The 11,380-nt window shown below is 37.3% G+C and overlaps 1 protein-coding gene and 1 non-coding gene across 2 annotated transcripts; both read left to right on the top strand.

The window, feature by feature from the left end:
• Positions 1 to 365: 365 nt before the first annotated feature.
• LOC148999123 (small nucleolar RNA R71) lies at positions 366 to 472 on the top strand. The gene has a single exon (XR_016171017.1). It is a non-coding gene; the product is annotated as a small nucleolar RNA R71 (small nucleolar RNA).
• Positions 473 to 9,974: 9,502 nt separating this feature from the next.
• LOC148999122 (uncharacterized) lies at positions 9,975 to 10,433 on the top strand. Its single transcript, XM_089141453.1, has one exon. The coding sequence runs from the start codon at positions 9,975 to 9,977 to the stop codon at positions 10,431 to 10,433; it is 459 nt and encodes a 152-aa protein (XP_088997579.1).
• The last annotated feature ends 947 nt before the right edge of the window (positions 10,434 to 11,380 follow it).

The raw sequence follows: 11,380 nt of genomic DNA, 5'->3' as shown, positions 1-11,380 counted from the left end.
GGAATTCCTCCATAATGTTACCAGATGAGTGGCACCAATTGCAGATAGAAATTTGGTGATTGACTTGGTGTATTGGGTTTGGTGCTTTAGGAATAATGGCTTCCATCCTCTTGATGAGGCTATCAAAATGCGAGCTTCTTTAGCTATTATTCCATTGACATAGTAACCTTTACCTCCTATTGCTCTTTCCATTCTCTTGAGTGAATTCCCACTCCCTTGTCTTTTTAGTTAAGTCAATTAAAAAACCCAAAGCTTCATTCTCATCCTCATAAGATGTAAAACCTAAAGGACACATAGACTCTAACATTTGCTTGGTGTGGCAATCAATCCCCTAATAAATTATTTGGCAAAGATGCCATTTTTCTAGTCTATGATGTGGACATTCTTGGAGAAGGCCTTGGAACCTCTCCATGAGTTTAGAGAATGACTCGAGTGGCTTTTGTCTAAACTACATAATATCACTCCTAAGTTTATTTGTTTTGTGCAATGGAAAAAACTTCTTAAAGAATGCCACTATAAACTGACTCCAAGTGGTGATATAATTGGTTGGTAGTCCATATAGCCATTTATTTGCTCCATTCTAGAGTGAGAAGGGAATGCATTTAACAGTATCATCATTTAGTTGTTGTATCTTGATTAGTACACATACCTATTGAAATTCTCTCAAGAACAAATATGCATCTTTTGTGGACAATCCATGAAAGTGGGGTAACATAGTAACAAACTGAGACTTAAGTTCATAGTTATGTCCTTTCCCTAGGCTGCATGTAGGCTTATACATGAGGGTTGTGCAGTTCTACTAGGGTAGAACCTATCCTTTAAAGTCCTAGATAGAGGCATGTCACCCATGGTGAAAGTAGTTACTCGAACAAGTTGCTTGGTGGAATCACAAGTTCAAACACGCATGCATTAACCACCTAATGCAATTAAAGGCTCTTACGAAAAAAATAGATTTTTCTTTAATAACGTAACTAAAGAAGAAGAAGAAAAAAAGAAAAAAAAAGAGAGGAAGTAGTAGGCAGTGAATTTCCCCACCAAAAATATTGAAACAATGATTTCAATGTCATAAGGTTGCCATATAGCTTAGCGTTATATATGTTTGATAGCAAAGAAATCCTTATAGTCTTCGGAATCACCTACAATCAAATCCTAGTTATTTTGCAGTAAAGCGGGGACTACTATACGTTTTTGTTTCTACTCTAGTTAAGAGTAATGTCTTTGGAAGAAAAAAAAAACACTAATACCTCCCCAACAATAGCGCCAAAAATTGTTTGCAAAATAAAAGTAACCGCAAGAAAATGGCATCATGTAGCTAATGGGTCAATCTCAAGGAGATCTACCACTTTAGAATTTAACCTCTTAATTGCAACTTGAGGGTGTGGGGATTCAATTTTTTTAACTAATTAGTTAATTAAATTAACATATCTAAATAATCGGTCTTAACACATGCATCTAATGAGATCGAATTGAGAATTAAAATAAAACGAACATAGCCTAACCATTCATCATCGAATAAAAATATACATAAATAAACAAAGGAAGGAATAAAAGGTGCGAACAATAAATAGATAAAAAATTAAAAGGAAAGTGATCTCAGTATCAACTTTGAATCAAGACAAGGGGAGTATAACTAAGATGACTTTGATTGTGAACCCTTTGATGTAGCTTATAGTCCAATGATCGAGGGTGTCATATCCACCCAGCCGGTACCCTACCTGGCATACCTAGGTATGTGATCCACAGTCCAAGGATCAAGCATCGAGGGACCCTGCCTCCCACATACGCGATAACACAATCATGAACAATGATAATCAAGGTAAAAGCAATAAATAACAGATATCATGAATAAGATACGAACAGATAATCAGAGTGCGGAAATAAATGATACCAAGTGTATAAGTATGATCATAAGAAAGAGAGAATGACCGGAAGTCACTCTCTCAATGGCAGCGGAAAAGTAGTAAGAAATCAAGTTAAGTTACAATCCAACATCTAAAGAGTAACTCAGTGAAAGTTAATTACATATCCCAGTGTTTAACAAATTTCAGGGGGTGGGGTACTAAGCAAGGGTTTCCTCTACTCTAATAAGCACATCCTCATAAGTGTGGACGAAGAAAGCCCAACACGGCCGAGTGTAATCCTCCTCGGCACCATAACCCTGATCTTCATAGTAGCTACCACCCTAAGGGTAGTATGTGGAATCATAGTCCGTCTCGTAGGTCACACCATCGGAGTCTTCAACACCTGTGAGATAATCGAACAAACATTTGCACAAAATGAATGAGTTCGAGAGAACTCAGCAAGGCAGTAAATCCTTAATACATGAACCATATGAAACAAGTCATAATATGATGCAATATGGTATGAAACACATGATGCATGTATGATTCTAACTTTATATATGCTGGTCTCTATGGTAGACATGCTTTAAGTCATAGCACCATACTTCTTTGGATAGGTCGCACTCACACACCCTCAACCATTTAAGATATCTTGGGTTGTCGGTTGGTAATGGGTCCTACATCCCTCTCGGACAGTCCATGGTTGGGGTTTTGGTCACCTCTCTCTCACATAACCATTTGGTCTAAGTATTGGCGCATATCAAGGTAAAGCCTAGCCCAATGCAAGTCATCTACTCAGTCGTATCAAGTCAGATCCGGATACGTCCATTCCTCCTCTACCATTTAAGATATCTTGGATTCCTTTCCAGTATCCTTCACACTAGAGTCAGCGTATTCCCTCTCGGACTACGGACTCATCAACCCTATTGGTCATCCACAAATAGTAGACGGGAAGCTCTCATGTCCCCTCACGGATCATTTCACCGGTCTGTGAGCCCAAGTCTAGCCATTTGCAACCCTACCAATAAATGGCTCTCACAATGTGATTCATGACCTCTCACGGATCATTTCACTAGTCTTGAGTGCCCACAAATCTCCACTGCTACCACGGGTTGTTCGGTCTCAATACCCTTCCGATTCGGGTTTGACACGAAAAGGACATCCTAGCCATACTACTAGACAATCCTATGTATGTCATTCAATAATCCAGGAAAGTGTCGACGGGCACCTTCGGAGAACATCCCATACTATTCCCTACGATGTCCAAGGACAAAAGCGTCAATAGGACACTCCCAATCCCAAATTATACTTATCCAAACACATTCTTCATATCATCTTATCATATCCAAATAATACATCATCATAGAGAAGTTAACTCATCACATCACATAATCAAGTGTGTAAATAAATAACAAGAATTAAAAGACATAATAAATGGGAGTGATTAAACATGTTGCTACTGTAACAAGATACCTACAGTAGTCATATGATGTCTAAATACAACCAATGAGTTAACCCTATGAAGTTGTTAACATCAGTGTATAAATCATATAGTCTATGTCATAAGGGTATAACCGTCCTTACCTTAAGTTGAGTTGATGATGATCCAATAGTCACAAAGAATGATCCAATAATAGTGTTAAGACCCTAAACAAACATAAATGAAAGATTAGAGAAGAAATCGGGAAAATCGGAGGTCGAACAGGTCAAAACTGGGTGAAGTTGCAGTCAGCAACATGTTTGGTCGATGCTCTTGGTCGATGGCATTGACCAAGGAGGATCGACCAAGACAGTCTCGGGGTTGCATAGTGGATTTTGGGATTTTGGTCCGAAGTGGGTCTTCCGGGGCTCGAATCGATCCGGAACTTGGAGAGATGCTTAAGAATAGTATAAGAACACTACTACTCAAGGAATTAACACAATCTAAAAAGGTCTAAATAGAAAGCCCCAAATTGGACTACTAAGTTCTATAGACAAGAATCATAGCATGGATTGAAATCAATTGCATTTGCATTGGAAAGGCATGAATTGGCTAGGAGACTTATAGGAATTTGGTTAGAATCATATGCTAGTAATAAACATAGACATAGCACACTATATACCTCAGTTTTGGACAAGAAAGCATGAAGTTAAGAAGAGAATCAAAGGAATGCATATGCAATGCCTGAAATGAGAGCATAGCATCAATGGACATGGGAGAGGATCATAGGTTAAGCAAGAGTGAACACTTGGAGTGATGGTTGCAAGGTTGTAGCATCAACTCCAAGGTTTCAACAGCAAGAAAAGGAATAGAAAAGAATAGAATAGAGAGTGAGAGTGATGAATCATACCTTGTAGTTGGTGATGGAGACAAAGAACAATGATTGACAATGATTTGGGTGGAATCTTCTTCACCAATGCCAAGGAGGAGCTTTGGGGAACCTTCTCCACGTTCTTAGGTGTGGTAATGATTAGAATAGGTCTCAGAACACGAGGCTAGCATAAATAGGGTAGGGAATATTCCAAAAGAATCATTAACTTCGAGTCTGGGAAGCTTTGGTCGATGCTCTTGGTCGATGGCATCGACCAAAGACAGTTCAGCAAAAAAATCAGAAATAGTTCAGCAACTTCGGACAGGGATTCAGAGGGCTATACAGGGTCAAATTGAGTGGGGTTTTCTTCTATGAGTCAATCAAGAAGTCTAGTTTCGGGAAATACCTTCGGATTGTGCACAGGAGTCCATTAGGTACTTCAAATAATTCACTCTTCTTTGATGCACAGATTCTCACTACACACCGACAATGTACTCAAGTAAGGTGTATCATCGTCAATGTCCATGGGCTCGGACTCCGACACAAAATCATCAACTAGTAGGGTCCACAAGTCTCTTCTACCACCGCTTTGGGTCTTCGGACCTATAAACAACAATGGATCCGGGTCAGGGTCAAGGTTAGGATAGGGCTGGATTTTACTGAAGGAATGGATGTTTAAGGGAAAAAAAAATGCAGAAAGCTAATAACATAACAAATAACAAAACAATAAATGAAAAAGTGAAAGCCTAACCAAAGAGAGGAACTATTGTAGGCATCTTTGATCAAAGACCCAAGGGGCAAGGAAAACAATAAATAAATACTTAAAAGTAAATCTTAAGTTTAGAATATGGAGGGGTAAATAGAAGCAGGAATGGAAGGGGGAGGGAAGATTACTGACGAAAGCTACTTACTTGCATTTTTGAATAACCAAAAAAAAAAACACATTGAACGATTGATTTGAATCACAACCAACCCTAACAACCAAATATGGAATAATCCAAATCTGCAATTGCTAGACCCAGAGAAAACGAATATTCTTGAAACTTGAAATTTGAAATTGAAATTACATTGATTGAAAGAAAAAAAGTTCTTCGAAGAAAATTCAGTTTCAGATTTGTGGAAATTCAATTTTTGAGTTTCAAGGCGAGAAAGGAAGAATTAGTAAGAAGATCTTGATCGCATTGATGCAAGTCTGTGCATTAGTGGAAAGTGCTTCATTTGGAAGCAAGGTTAAGGAAGAGATGAAGATTGAAAAAGTCAAGGTTATCTGTGACTTCGTGGATATTTTTACGGATGATTTGTCAGGGCTGCCCCCTAATAGAGATGTTGAGTTTTCTATTGATTTAATCCCAAGAGCTACTCTGGTATCTAAAGCCCCGTATAGAATGGCTCCTACCGAATTGAAAGAACTACAAAACTAGCTAAATGAGCTCTTAGTTAAAGGTTTTATGCAGCCTAGTGTATCACGTTGGGGAGCTCTGGTTTTGATTGTTTAGAAGAAAGACGATAGTATGCGTCTATGCATTGATTACCAGGAGTTGAACAAGTTGACCATCAAGAATAGATATCCACTACCCATAATTGATGACCTCTTCGATCAATTGAAAGGTGCAGCCATGTTCTCGAAGATTGACTTGAGATCTGGATATTACCAACTTAAAGTGAAGTAAAGTGATATTTTCAAGACAGCTTTTGGAACAAGATATGGTCACTTTGAATTTAGAGTCATGCCTTTCGGTTTGACTAATGCCCCTGCTGTGTTCATGGACCTCATGAACCAGGTATTCATGATGTGCTTGACAAGTTTGTGATAGTCTTCATTGACGACATCTTGATTTACTCAAAGAGTGAAAATGAGCATGTGAAACATCTAAATTTCACTTTGCAACGATTAAGAGAAAAGAAGCTTTATGCTAAGTTTAGCAAGTGTGATTTTTGGCTCTCATGGGTAGTATTTCTCGGCCATGTGGTTTCAGTTGAAGATATTCGTGTTGACCCCGATAAGGTATAAGCAGTTGCCAATTGGGAAAGACCGAAAACTGTGACGGAAATAAGAAGTTTTCTAGGAATGGCGGGATACCACAGAAGGTTTATTAAGAACTTTTCTGGGTTGGCTGCCTTAGAACTAAGCTAACTAGAAAAGAAGAGAAGTTTATGTGGATTGACGCTTGTGAAAAGAATTTTCAAGAGTTGAAAAATAGATTTACAAGTGCACCGGTTTTGACTATACCTGATGACTCCGGTGGTTTGATAGTCTATACTGATGCGTCAAAGATTGGTTTGGGTTGCATTCTTATGCATCATGGTAAAGTCGTAGCCTATGCTTCTTGACAATTGAAGGAATATGAGCGGAATTACCCCACTCATGATTTAGAACTTGCCGCTATTGTCTTCGCTTTGAAGATTTGGAGACATTACCTGTATGGTGAGAAAATCGTTATTTTCACGAATCATCAAAGTTTGAAATACTTCTTTATCCAAAAGGAGTTAAATATGAGACAAAGAAAATGGTTAGAATTGGTCCCTGATTAAGAGCACGGAGGTCTTGCATTCGAATCTCTCTCTCCTCCCCTTCCCCCCCCCCCCCGCCAATAAAAAAACCCAAATCCTTGGGGCCAATGGGCCCCAAACCCAGTCCTTGTGACTCAATTCAATGATGGCCAAAAAATAAAAATAAAATAAAAAGAAGAAGTTGAAAAGAAAGAAAGGAAGGAAAAATCATTCAATTTCCATTTAAAACCATTGTCAAGTCAATTCCCTCTCTAAATTTCTTTGTAATTGCTTTTAGGGCAAGTCAGTTAGGCCAAACTTTGAATCCAACCTTCATTGCCCCCACCTTCCCCTAACCTCTTTTACAGTAATGCTTTCTTCTCTGATTTCCTAAAACATCAAAAGTTTCGTAATCACTTCTCTCTGGAGGATCAAAACTAGTCTTTTACTCGTTTTCCATTTTCTAAAAGGATTAGTTAAAGCTCCAACAAGCAATAATATTCTACTTAAGATTAAGAAAGGTAACTACATCTAATATGTGTCTAACTTGACTCTTAACCCTTGATTTAACACTTGTTGGCCCCATTTACATAAATAATATATGACAAAAGCCTTCCACAATATATATCTATTTCTTCTTTTTCCCATAAAAACAAATTTTTATATAGTTGGTCCACTTCGGGTCAAATACAAACCCCAATATTTTATAAGATAAAATATACAACTTGAGCACTGTTAGACTGCTAGAATAACATTAAGCACGCTAATAATTCCAACATTGGTTGGGACCATTAAGATCAACCATAGACGAATGACCAAAGAGATTCAATGGGTCAAAAAAATAAAAATAATAATAATTAGGGTATCAACCTAAAAATATCTCACACTAAAAGAACACTTTTTTTAGTAGCCTCACACGAAAAGAACTAGTGATCGCTTTAAAGAGTGTTTTGCACATTTTTCTATTCGGGTACATTATAAAATAGGTACAAATTAGACATTCTACAAGGATGGTGATAGAGTAATCTGAGTTCTATGAGAAGTATGAGTGGTCCATGAAAATGATCACAAAATTTAACAAGCAGCCATGATTATAGAATACCCAAACTTAGCTTTCTGCCCGATGACAATAATAGATATGTTGTGAATATGTAAGAGAGATGAGCAAGATTTATTTATTTGGCAACTATATCAAGGAAGTGTATAAAGAAAATTACAAGATGTTGAGGCTGAGACGTGTTAATGGACACTTCCTTTGCATCAATGTCCTTAATAGTGTTTCTGAGTTAAATACAAATGGGCCTCCACGTAATAACTAGCTATAGTAAATAAGCATTTCATCTGTTAATAGCCCATCTGAATTGTTTAAGGTAGTACTCAAACTATAGAACATACAGCATTATGTTAGTACATTTGAGGCAAAATATGAGAGAGAGAGAGAGAGAGAAACTCTAACATTGAACCTTGGAGTGATCCTTTATATATAAAACAATGAATCGTCTTGGTGGAAGAGACATGTCTTCCTCAAGAGACACATCATGGCTTAAGGAGACGCAAAATGTGCCTGCCACTTCTTAGTTAAAGACACTAAAGATACTCACTAATCTCAAATAGACATCAAACTTGGGTTAGAACCCAATGAAATCGATCGGATCAACCCATTTCGTTAGGATTAGAGCAATCAATCACATACAATTGAATAGAAAACAAGAAGAAAAGAGACAGATTTTACCCTGGTTCATGAGCCATTCTCAACGCATTTACCAACTAAATGGATCAACCCAAATACCATAACCGTGGTTCAAATGGATAAACAATTTCCTAGAGTGATTAACGGATTTAAATATCCATATCTTTAACAAATACATATGTAAATTATAGAACCAAATTAAGCCATGCCACATCATCGTCTATAGACCAACGAACGTTTTTGCAACCAACAAGTACGAATTTTGGATCATCATGGAGAAAAAATCTAATATGAATATTTGTAAACTTGCAAATTTTGTACCTCTGCAAGCATGAAAAGGATCATCTCTTCTCATTTCAACATCACTCCTACTTCAGAGTTGGACATCTATTTGGGTATACCTCTTTTTTCTGGAAAGTTAAAGAAAAAACATTGTGACAGGCTGATAGCAAGGGTGTCCCAAAGACTACAAGGATGGAAGTCAAAACTACTTTCCTCTCCTGGTAAGGCGATTCTCATTCAATCAACTCTTGCAGCTTTACCTTCACATTTTATGTCCTGTTTCAAACTGCCAACTCCCATTGTGATGGATATTGAAAAGTCCATGCGTAATTTCTATTGGTCAAATGGAAACAAACAACATATTCACACAGTGGATTGGAGAACGATTTGTGCTCCAAAATCTGAAGGTGGCATCAATATTCGCAACCTTCAAGCATTCAACCTAGCGCTTTTGTCTTGGAAAGCATAGGAACTTTTTCATCAACCTAATTCCCTTTGGGGGCAGCTTATGATACACAAATACTACAGGCAACGTCCTTTTCTTGAAGCTAATCCTCACCCAATTGATTCCTGGGGATGGAAGTCAATTCTTATGGGAAGAGAGCTGCTTAAAAAGGGCTTATTTCATCTAGTAGGGAATGATCACCTTATCAATCCTTGGATTTCAAAGTGGATTTCTAATCTTATGCAGGATGAGGGATGTTTTCCTTATGCTTCAATGGGTCCCTCTACTGTTGCTCAACCGATAGATTAGCGTACTTGCAGATGGAATCAGGATATCCTTCAGTCTTGGTGGCCAAGACCCATCGTAGATAAAATTCTGATCATTCAAATTCCTCAGATGGAGTTACCTAATCACATCATATGCAGTGGACATCATCAGGACTATTCACAGTAAAATTGACTTATCGGTTAGCTTGCGATCAATTACATCCACAAAGACTTCCATTAGATATTTCTATACCATGGCTGAAACTTTGGAGACTTCCTTTACATCCGCGAGCCACTCACTTTCTTTGGAAGTTATTGCATCAAAAGCTTCCAACGGCGGAAGTACTTCGACTACAGGAATGTGTTTGCTTTAGGGATTGTTTATTCTGTGGTGAGCATGAAACTAATCCTGATCACATTTTCATACATTGTCACTTCGCAAAACATGTCTGGAGTGAACTACATCTTCATGAACTACTCACTGCTAACACCATCAGAGAAACAATTATTCAGCTACTCACCACACCTTCGAGTAGGGATTCAGATGCAAAGCTTCTATAGACACTTCTTGCATTATGGCTTATATGGAAGGCTTATACGGCAAATATTTCAAACTATCGCACCTCCCAACACTTCCAGCTGAGTTTTCTGGTCTGGAAGGGTTTGCAGATGTACAGTACTACGGAAGTACCCGTAAGAGACTCCAAAGCACCACAGTCAAACATTAAATGGGTAAAACCTAATCGTGTCACTATGAAAATCAACGTAGATGGATCCTTCTTTATGGAAAGAAATCTTGTTGGTTCTGGTGGCATTGCTCGTGATTATCAGGGGAAAATGATGTTTAGTTTTGGCAGTGGTTCTGCAGCCCATGATGTTCTAACCCTAGAAGCATTAGCCATGCGAAAAGCTTTACAGTGGGCAAAAGACTTTAATATGTCATATGTGGACATGGAAACTAATAACCAGGCTCCCATCTTCGTCCTGCATAAAGATCTATCAGAGGTCCCTTGGAAGATATTTCCTCATATACGGCAAATGATTAATACTTTTGAACATATTTCCATCACTCATGTCCTTAGGGAAGCCAACTTAGTTGCGGATGCTTTAGCTAAAGAAGGGCACTAACACAAGAATCTTTTTTACATGTACAAACCCCCCTTTCTTATATTAGCTGGTTAATGTTGTTTGATCTTTTTTCTCTAGGTTGTACTCGTAGTTTTCTCTTTAATAAAGTCTTCTGTTTGCACAAAAAAAAAAAAAAAAAACTCGCAATTTTTTTATTTAATGAATAGAGAATCTTAAAAGTGAAGCTTATTCATGATTTGATCTCATTTAGGACCTATTTGATAACCCACGAGGTGTTTTGGTTTTTTGGCCCTAAAAAACACAAAAAATAATTAGAAATGATATTTTAAGTTGATAAACCTTGCTTCTGGAAATGAAAACACTTCATTAGCAAAGTTCTTATGTTTAGAATATCAAATCTATAGAATAAACAAATATTCGTTATTGCATCAAAATTATTTTTTGAAGTAAAAATTTTCATAAATTTTATTTTCTGTTTAAACAATCACTTGAAAACAAAATAAATTTGTCAAATGGTGTTTGGCCAATTCTTTTGTTTCACATGATAAAAAAAAAATATATCATAAACTATTTTTCTGTTAGTTATCAAACAAAATTATTCCTTCTTCCTTGTCATCCTTGTGACTTCAAAGGTGGTTTTCCTTGATTCTCTCCGGTAGTACAAAATATATTTTTTTACCCCCAAAATAGAATTCTCAAGCTTTTGACCCAAAGAAATGAATGTTCTGGAAAAGATGTAGAAAGACACAAAAACACCCTAAGATATTTGTTTTTAATTTTTTTTTTATTGTAGTTGAGGTTTGAGGATTGCTTTTCTTTGTTTTATCAAATTTGAGGATTGCTTTGATTCTTCGTTCCACTCCTTCGAGGAAAATTCTTAAAAAGCCAAAAAGTAAGAGATGGTGCGGTCGGTAGAAGGTAGGGACGGACATTACTAACAAACTCAAACAAGGGGAGACCTTTACGTGTTCCACACAAAATTTGAG

Source organism: Hakea prostrata, unplaced genomic scaffold (genome assembly GCF_041222555.1).
Source record: "Hakea prostrata isolate BN-2017 unplaced genomic scaffold, UWA_Hpros_2 contig_38, whole genome shotgun sequence".
Classification (NCBI taxonomy): Eukaryota; Viridiplantae; Streptophyta; class Magnoliopsida; order Proteales; family Proteaceae; genus Hakea; species Hakea prostrata.
This window is presented reverse-complemented; position numbering and strand designations above follow the sequence as displayed.